Genomic DNA, 10,652 nt, shown 5'->3' with positions numbered 1-10,652 from the left:
TAAGGCTCTCTTTTAATAGCCCCATGCCCCCATGTGGCTGGCTCACTGGAAAAAAAAAATGTATTAAAGAGTGATGAATTGATGATAGCATTCCTCCTGTAAGGTTTTAAGAATGCTTATGATAAAAATTCTTTCTCAAGGGTCACTGACTGCACCTAGAATCAAATCAAATCTGAGTAAATTGCATGGACTGAATCAAATGAACAATCAAGTGTTGCTTAACTACAAAGAAACATTATTTTTGTAACCAAGGGTCTGAACCCCGACTAAGCACGGACATAATATGTACTTTGCCAATAAAACTGCACAAATTTAACTCTTGCACAGCCTATAATCATCGTTCGATCTAAGTACAACCTTTCACTTGTGTATCAAAAACTAACATTGAAAATCATTTTCAAGGAAAGAGAAGGGCAAGCAAAAGGACGAAAAAGTAATTCCTCATGACTAACTCTCGCTTCTATCACAGTACCATGAGCATGCTGACTAATTAACAAGGATTCATCTAGTGCTGAAAACTGACCCAAAACAAAATTTAACATTGGACCTGATCCAGTAGTTCAATCAGCGTATCTGGGAAGGTGAACAAAGCAGACCAGAAGCATCTGCTCCAATCACTGCAAGATCGCAAACATTACAGAGCTGTCCCTCCTGGGTAGGCACAAAACGTGAAGAACAATATGGGCAAGAGACATCCTTCTGTCCTCGATAGATTGGCATGTAGGTTGCACCGCAAATTACAAATGGGTTCCGGAAATCATAGTTCAACTGGGTAGCATCAGTCATGTTTTTTTCAGCAGCTGCTACCACTTGCCTTGCTGCCCTAGCTTGGTTTTCATTGGTAGGATTTGTCTCAAGTAGCCTCCGGGCAAAGTTTGCAGCAGTGGCAAGGTTCTTCGCCCTGAAGCAGACAGTCATTGCATTCTGCAAAGCTAGCCTCAAGTGAGGTGTCTGAAGGTTGCAGTGAGTGAAATATGCTGCAAGCTCCTGCTGTCGTACTATATTGTCCTTAACTTCCCTCCTCTTCAGCTCCATCTGCGAGCCCAAAACATACTCTTTGACTATGATAATTAGTTCCTTCACATCATCCACTTCCCTCCTTGACTCAACAACAATCAAAGGAATTGTATGAAGAATATTAACAAATGTCTTAAGAGCCTCAGTGAATTTCCCAGCAGTAGTAAACTTATAACCAGCTTTAAGCTTTTCATCCAATTGAGACAATTTGAAAGGAAGTGCCGGTGGGCCTCTCACATTTGCACTAGATGACTCAGTCCAACCTCTTTCAACTGCAAGTGATATGATCGGAGCAGAAGAAAATGCCCGGAGATAGGAATGACTGCCAGTATGAAGATCCAGAAACATGGTTTTCAGGGGGGCAAAATTTGTTATCCCAAGTTGCCGGTTCAGCAACCTCATTGCAGTATCAAAATTTCCAGCAGCTGCATGATCAGCCGCAAGAGATGATTTCTGAGTCCATATATGACTTACTGGCATGCCAGGTGTTGGGGTCACAAAAACTGAAGATTGTGTACTGATAGAAGCTTTGGGAGTGTCAGCTTCAGGGCCCAGACCTAAATCCTCCATCTCCCATCCACCCTCTTCATCATTTTCTTCAGCCACTTCTCCATCCTCCAAAATCGCAGTAACATCTCCATTTTGTAAGCCATCTGCATCAACTATGTCAAGCTCCTCACCCCAATCACCATCAGCAGCCTCATACTCTTCTTCATCAGCAACTCCCCGACCTGTATTGTCAAGCACCCCATCAAACATGCCTCGCATGACCCTGAGAAGAGGCCAATCACTTCCACACATGACAGGTGATGGAGGCATCACGAGAGAAGGCACTTTTCCTGCAGGCAAAGATGGAACATTATCTCCCAATTCAGCTGCAAGCCGTTCTGCAACATCATGTAGCCCATGGACTGATGCAGTGATGTAAGCAAGAGGCAAATGGCCCACATTTTCCAATATCTTCACACGTTCTCGAACATCACCCATATATAGGGCATTGTGAAACTGGCCCATCACATCATTCTTGACTTCAGCAATTTTCAACATCTTGGACAGTTTCTCCATGTTACCAGTGACAAGATAAAGGAAAGACAATCTCTCAAAATTTTTTGTTCTCTGGTATGCATACTCTACAATGCCAGCATTGCCTTGGCGAAGAGCCTCAACCCCCAATCGGTACCAGTGATCTTTCTCATCGATTGCTGTTGCTGATGCAACTGCAATTTGAATGTTCCCACTCTCTAAAGCCAAATTGAACCGAATTTTCTCATCTTTCACAAAATGCAGTGCAACCTCAGGAAAGCCCTTCTGCTGAAGATAAGCAATCATAGCCTGCCCACAAAGCTGTGAGTTCCTTATCATGTTTAAGACATGATCATATCTTTTCTTCAAGAGGGAAAGCTTAAAAATATATTCAGTAGAATCAATAATTATTGCTCTGTTCTTACCATCCCTATCCAAGCAGAAGATTGTGTTGCCAGAGACCTTTGTGATATAAATTGGAATGTCCAATGTCTTTATTATCCCATTATCTCCATTGGGAAGACAGTATTTGATGTGATTTAGTGTTGTATAAATGAAAACACCATTTTCATCCCAAGCTCCACTTTTTACACGGATAGTCTCATGGAGAGTGCATTGGTGCACAAGTTTCTTGCTAGCTATTATAATGGCATGTTTGCTGAGTAAAGCAACATGTTCCATATCATCAGACCAGACAACATATTTAATAAAAGGGGTCTGAAGTTCACCAAGAACAATCCTCTGCTGAAGATCAAATATAAAAACCTTATCCTCTGACCTACATAGCAAGTTGCCTGTTCCTGCATAGAATATAGCATCAGTGGCAATCGGAAGGACACTCTTTTTAACAATATCATTCTTCAAATTTTTTATAAGGACATTATTGCTGCTCTTCTCCAGCACAGCAAACCGATTACGAGCCACAAAGACTGCGGAGGCTCCATGACCTCTTTTTTCATCTTGCACATCACCCCTACCATAACTTTGCTTTGATATGCAATACAACTCATAAGATCCACCATCTACATCTGAACACAGAAGAAAAGCATTTTCAGTTGGGCTATAGGAAAGAGTCTTTGGGCTTTGATTCAAGCTTAAAGAGCCCGGTCGTCGGAACGGAAGTACTTGTGCATCTCTTTGTGTTGGGAATTCATAGAAACACAAGAACCGGTCTTTAGTGTAGAACAACGAATCACCACTAACAACAAATGCAGGCCTTTCTCTCTCCAGCTTAAAAACAATCATGCCACTGTCATGACCAGCTGCCAGCAGATTCATTTCAGGATGGGCAGCAAGAATCCAAAACCTGTCATGCTCTCGGCGGAATGTTTGAATTCCAGTTCTCTTTGTTGCATCCCATATGCGAATACTTTTATCTTCAGAATTTGACACAATGATATCCTGTTTGGCATGGAACATAACACATGAAACATTATTCATGTGCCCTCTCAAGGTGTCCACTTCCCATGCCTTTGTGTCTGACAATAGAGAAATAAATCATTAACAGCAAAAACAATGCCACCTCAAACACTACAAGTTTAACGCATCCAAAAAACATGGTATACATCTTAAGATTTATCCCTTTTACTTTTATATTTCAAAAACTGTTTTCCTAAATGATTGCACACTACTTAACAATCAATTTCTCATCCAAAATCTGCTATATTTAAGAGTTCAGAAGATAAACTCTTAAAAAACAGAAACGTGCTCACAGAGCCAACACATTCAAATGTACTCTAGGAATAAACAATACACATAAACATAAACAATTTTTAACAAACAAAAAATCATTTTTTAAACAGTAAACAAACAAGGCCTTAGTCTTCAGTTTTAACCCCAACAACTACTGATGTGTTTGGTTTTGCAGTGAAGGACTCCAAACGGTGGTTTGTGGATGTTGTTGAATGAGATTTTGCTAAGGAAAAAATGGTGTTTGGTTGTTATCACTTTTCAGCAAAAAACAAGTTTGAATAGAACATTAGAACCGAAAAATGCAGATTCCAGATGAAGGCATAAATTTAACAATAAGTTTTTCTCCAAACTAGCCATTGAGATAAAAGTTTTCAAACAGAAAAAACTTCACCTTAAAGCTCAACCTAAACCAAAATCATAATCACTCACCCAAACACACTAAAGATGTAAGTTCATCCACACACATAAACGTTAACACAATAATCAGAACAGCCTCAATCCAATACAAAAATCCAACACACTTCCACATCCCAGACGCGATTTTGCATGTTTACTGAGAACCTAGTAGGTATACCTTTCACGTCCCAGACGTGATTTCTTGCTTTTCAACTGGTTTCCAAACATGAATTACGTTTTACTACAAACTTGCCATCGGGATAAAAGTTCTCAAATATAAACCACTTCACTTAAACTCAATCTTAACCAAAATCAAGTTTGCAATCACTCGCCCAAACACACTAATAAGTTAACACAATATTCAGAAACAGCATCAATCAATCAATCAATCTTATACATAAATCCAGTAAACTCAGCATTATATGAAATTGAGTAATTTACCATTCATCCTCCAAAGTTTGACTTGGCGGTCATCGGCAGCGGACACAATGAGAGGCAGCGTGGGGTGGAAGGAAGCCCAATTAACGCCGCGGTCATGGCCTTCCAAAACATACTTAACAACGGCATCCACGCCGCCGAAGAGATCAGTGTTCATCTGACTGAGGCGCAGGATATCGTCGGCCGGGGACGCGGATTTCCGCTTGAGAGAGCTGATGTCCCAAACGCGAACGGTCTGGTCGAGCGAAGCTGACACAACGAGATCCTCTTTAGGATGGAACAACGCACACATGACATAGTGATTGTGTCCGGTCAAAACGGAGATGCAAGTGCGCGATTGCCAGTTCCAGATTCGAATGGTTTGGTCGTCGCTAGCGCTGACGATCCAGGGATTCTCGTGGTGGAACTGCACGGTGCGGATGTAGTCGAGGTGGCCGAGGAGCGTGAAGAGGCAGCGGTGGAGCTTGTAGTTCCACACCTTGATTTTGTAATCGTCACCTGCGGGTGAGATTAGATTAGGGTTAGCGAGGTTCGGATCTGGGGAAATTATATGCAGATCTAGGGTAACGGATGGTGAGTTAGTTACGAGTTACCTCCGGAGACGAAGAGGGGCTGCGAGTGGTGGAAATGGACGCCGCGGACGGGGCCGTCGTGCTCGTCGAACTTGTCGATGAGGGTTCCCATGCGGTAGTCCCAGAGCTGGATGACGCCGCTGTGGAGACTCGCCAGGATCCATGGCCGCTTCGGATGGAAACTCAGTCCCTTCACTCTGTTACTCTTCGTCTCGAATTTCGTCAACATCTTCTTCTGATAGGGTTAGGGTTAGGGTTAGGGTTAGGGTTAGGGTTAAAATGAGATCAGAGAAGAGAGAGGGTTTTGGGAAGATGAGATTCAGATCTGCTATCCCTCGTCACCCTCGAATCGAGCATATCCCCCCAGTTTAGTGTGCGTCCTCATTCGGATATGTTTATATACCTCGGGTTAATAATATTCTCTTTTTTATTGTTGGGCTTCAAAGTAATTTAGCATAAACTTTGTATTTATTTATTTTTATCCATATAATCAAAGACGGATACCACATAGTTTATAACACTCATAGGTATCCTGTGTTCAATCAACTGAGTTTTTATTTTAGTTTAGTTTTGATCTAAGAAAAGAGATTATATATATATATATATATAAAGGATCTCAAGAATCAAAAGAATTAAGAAAGACGGGACCTATTGTGATGTGGATTTAAGGAACAGGATTTCGATCAGCGGCATAACAGGAAATACTATAACTTCGATGGTTCTTGAACAATTTTGATGTAATATCTGTAAAGATTCTAACGTTCAAGTCAAAAAGTGTTTGAAATATATTGATAAATGAGGAAAGTCGTTCATATTTGAGGGGAAACTCAATATTTGTATGCATACTCGAGGAAAAAAATTGTATAAATGAGTTGCATTTCGTATAAGAGAACACGTGGTCATGTGTTAAGTGTTTGTTATTTAATTGGATTTGTCTCTCTCATCCTGGTATAATTAGATCAAGTGTGATGTTAGATTGAATTTACTAGCTCTCATATTCCTTAAGGAGATTTTGTCTTTTCCGTTAAACGTGATTAGAGTGGGTTGGTATAATATCCATAATAAAACCTAACGAAGAAACAAAACAAACCAAGTTCAAAAGGTAATGCATTTCTATTTTTTGTGAAATCTGCTATCCACACAAGAAAAAAATATCATCCATGTATTTATCTTTTAATAAGTGACACTGCAAAATATAAAAATAACCCTTTTCCTAGTGAAATCTCCTTTCTCCCATGGGTTAGTTGAGAAGAAAAATTACTTATGATTCAATCCTATACAGTTATTCTCTAGGTGTATCTGTGTTTATAGACTCGATATATAGTTAACGTTCTATCCTATAATACTGGCGTGCCTCCAACCTCGTTTTTACCACTTTTAATTTATAAAGAAAGACAAGATGAAATTAATAGTAATGAGTGTAAGGTGTAGTTAAAATATTTGCAAAGAAGATTTATATGAAAACTTACAATAGTTTTTGAACAAAGATTGAAACTTCCAAACTTAAAATTGCAACTTGGAGCATGTATACAATAGTGTTTTTGAGAGTACTCTTACCTCGCCCAACCGATTTGAGGGTGGACTGGTCTTATTTATATGAGGGAAAATATATGCCAAGAGTACACTCTTGAAATAGTAGTCTTGCTCAAAGTGTACTTTTTTGTTATATTAAGACTTTGTTCTACTCTGGTACACATGAAACTCCCCTAATTTTGGAAGGTTTTTGGTTATCATAAAATGAAACTTCTTAGAATGAATGCATACGTAATGTAAAATTAATATAAAATAAATTAAATGTAAGAGTTATTTTAATTTAAATTAAAGACAAATAGACTTTTTTTCTCTTTACTTTATGTTTATTTACTCTAAGCTAAATATTTATTATCTGAACAACATCGCAGCTGTTAAGTGCTGAAATGAAACAGCGTAACATCAATATTCATCTTGTTAACTTATGTTCTCGTGGCTTCAATAAAAGAGCTTTTCTAGTGACACTCGTTAAACCACAAACAAGTGTTTTATATTGAACTGAAATTACAATCACCTAAGTTTTTTTGTTAGTCAAAATGTGGAAATATATCAATGCTCAATGACAATGTCTTGTTGATTAGACTGAATAATACAATTCAACTGATGGGGAAAATCTTCCACCCAAATCCTATCTTTGAAAATAAAGGCCAAATTAGCTAAGTTATCTGCAACAAAGTTAGCTGTATGCAATCATCAACAACACCTTGGAAATAGCTTTTGTTTCCTTGGCTACCCTTTGTCAAAGATAACCTATGATAAATAGAGGTCTCTTGTTGGCTCCAATGCCCACTTGAAACATAGAACTTCAGCAATGGCTGGCAGGTTAATACTGTGACATAATAAACTTTGTCGCACTAGCTATCACTACTTCTGCATCTCTAAAAACTACTCTAAATTTTGTACATGTGTTGGACCGAACAACTGCATCAAAGTTGCATTTGAACCAACCCGCTAGTGGCAAGCCCCTAGCTTTTAATGGAACTTTTGAATATATTTCAAGTTCCAAAAGAACCCTACATCATTTAATGTGAAACGTTTGTCTTTAGTAGATTATATAAATTTATAATAATTTCAAAAATATTTATTTAATTCACTAAAACAAAAATAAAACAATTTTTTATATAACAGTTTAAAATAGTTATTTAAGTGAAACGAAATTATATAAAAAAAAATATTTTTAACTTGACAAACTCAAATTATGTAGTTCTTTTGTGATTGCTGGTTTTAATTACATGCTCTGCATATTTAAGATTGCCAATTTGATTAATACAAGTGAGGTATCTTAAATTATTCCATCAAGACCATTGTTGTTTCCTTTTGGAATGATCAATGTAAAATTACATTTCAGAATGATTACAGATTTCGGCTTCCGAAATGGCCAACCCGTTGGTAAAAAAAATCAAGAAAGGGTGCAGGAAGCAAAAGCCCAACAAGACATAACACCCATTTAACAGTAACCTTGGCCCAATATACCTACTGGTCAAGCCCAAAAACCTAACCTGGCAAAATAATTAAATAATGGCAAGGGAGAGAGAGTTACTGCGTCAATGGTGATAGGAATGTCAATGCATGTGACCTCTATCATGCTTTGGTGGAAGCAAATGATAATCGGGATAGTGTGTAGAGTTAAGAAAGATGTTGAAATAATCTTACAACATTGAAAGTAAAAGTTTGATTGAATCAATTAATTAGTGGTTAAGTTATATGATGTTGCTGCCAATCTTGCCAAAACAACTTATGTATATGTTCAATTGGAAAAAAGATGTATAGTAATTACAAAAATAATTTTGACTTCAACATTCAAAAGAGAGAGAGTATTCCTCTTCATTCAAAACTAATTTAACAGGATGGTTGGTACCCTGTTGTTCCTCTTCATTCAGAAGAAGCTTTGATGGTCATCAATCATCATAGTGTTGTTCTTTAGCTTTTCAAGATCATCTATCATGTTACATTTGAAAGCCAATGAACCAAGTTTCTCATTAATTTCTCAAAGGTGTAGGACAAAAGAACTTCAACCATTTTTCATATAACTGTATGTGATAAAATTAATAAAAAATTAGTTATGAACATACCTTGAAATGTATTGTCACATAAAGGAAAATACAAAATATTGTATAATGACGACAAAAACACAATATTATATAATGAATATATGGTGAAGATAGTTTAAAATTAGGATTTAAAGAATAATAAAAATAAGATTAACAAACATAGATATAAGATAAGTGTTTTTATTTTTTTATTTTTTGTCAACCATCTTAATTCTTAAATGATATTTTATTTAAAAATATATATGTATTCTGAAAGTATATCTCTAGAACTATGAATCATAGTTTTGGTGACGTATTTCCATAATAGGTATATGTAATTCTGGAAAGACATTTCCAGAAAGTGTGAGGGGTGTGTTTCTTTAAGAAAAAGGGTATAATGGGTAACTGAGAGGTAGAAAGGGATAAGGGGTGTAGTTAGGAAAGTACAGGGTGTAAATAGCAGGCGTGAGTGAACTATGTTTGATGTTCAGATTCTTTGGAAATTGGGCCGATATGAGATTCACTTATTAACATGAAAAATGGGCCTGAGCGCAATGGTGAGATCCGATCCAAATTTTTGCCCTGACAAGTTTTTGGGCTGCTTCTCATTACAATTTGAGTAAAGTTTGTGCCGGCAAAACATGGACAAAAACGAGTGGGTGAGGTGGGCGATTAAATGAGTATATATAAATATTATGTTTTAGTTGCAGAACAAGAAGCAAAGTTAAGATCAAGAAGAATGTTAGTCACATTTTTTTAACATTCATTTAACGAATGACTGAAATTTATTTAAAACTATCAATTTGGTAGTTTTTAATAAATTTTAGTTAATTACTAAACAAGTGTTTAAAATATAGTGTCGCTGACATTTATCTAATATTAATAAAGAGGGTTAGGGTTTCACAGTATAACAAATTATAATTTGAATTTCATAGAGATAATTATGCTAAAGTACCTCAAATATATTTGCCTCCAAATAGGCCATCAATGGAAAAAAAAAAAAAGTTAAACAACGAGAGAAGAATATTATATAGATTAGATTGGATACATGTTTTACTACAAAAGATTAACTTTGTGGGTACTCCACTAATATGGTCTTACTTAAAAATGATTCATAAAATATTATTTGATTAGACTAAATTAATATCACGTGATCATACAAAAACTTCATTTGAAGATCATTGCACTCATTTCTTCAAATCTCATATTTATAATTTTGACTTTTTCAGTAATGTATTAATATCTAGATTATTTGTTAGTAAATTTATAATATCTAGATATATAATTTACTTTCTATTAAATAAAGTTATATTTAAAAAGACAATTCATTAATAAATGATAGTACTATACTTTCCTTTGGCAAGGCTGACACTGATATAATGCAAATAAATTCTGTATGTGCAGAGTGCAGAGTGCAGAGTGCAGAGTGCTGCTAATTAAGTTTCCATTCCCAATGAATCAGCATTTAATTCTTCCTTCGATCAGACTCCTTCTTTACAGATGAAGTACAATATGTGTTGTCTGGCTACACAGAAACAAAGGGAATCCTGCTTAACTACAACATGGCAAGTTTGGAGACACCTTTCCTTTCACTTTTCCATTATTTACTTTTCTTTTCTTTGCTGAGTCTGCTGCAACTCATACTATGTCATGTGTAATGTGTACCTTCTCTCTCTCTCTCTCTCTTTACCTCTTGGTCTTTCGGCAATAAAGAGATCCAACACAACATAGTCATAGGCAGCCACAAAGGCAAAAATCCTATCAGAAAGTAATAATGCTAATCTTTTTATCAATGGCTTTATTATCACGTTTCTTCCATTGCCTTGTGATATACAGTTGTCACTGCCTATCATTATTTTGTTTTGTACTCTTTTTGAGGATGTAAGTTTACTCAAAAAATTAGAAAAATATTGCTATTTTTTTTACTGTATTACTGCATTACTGCATTAATATA

At 36.6% G+C, this 10,652-nt stretch overlaps 1 protein-coding gene across 1 annotated transcript; it reads right to left on the bottom strand.

The window, feature by feature from the left end:
• Positions 1-214: 214 nt before the first annotated feature.
• On the bottom strand, positions 215-5,540 carry LOC100805072 (coatomer subunit alpha-2). The gene is made up of 3 exons (XM_003556249.4): positions 5,160-5,540; positions 4,570-5,064; positions 215-3,518 (listed from the first exon to the last, which is right to left on the bottom strand). The coding sequence occupies exons 1-3, from the start codon at positions 5,365-5,367 to the stop codon at positions 565-567; spliced, it is 3,657 nt and encodes a 1,218-aa protein (XP_003556297.1). The 5' UTR covers positions 5,368-5,540; the 3' UTR covers positions 215-564.
• Positions 5,541-10,652: the final 5,112 nt, after the last annotated feature.

This window comes from Glycine max, chromosome 20, assembly GCF_000004515.6.
Source record: "Glycine max cultivar Williams 82 chromosome 20, Glycine_max_v4.0, whole genome shotgun sequence".
Taxonomy (NCBI): domain Eukaryota; kingdom Viridiplantae; phylum Streptophyta; class Magnoliopsida; order Fabales; family Fabaceae; genus Glycine; species Glycine max.
This window is presented reverse-complemented; position numbering and strand designations above follow the sequence as displayed.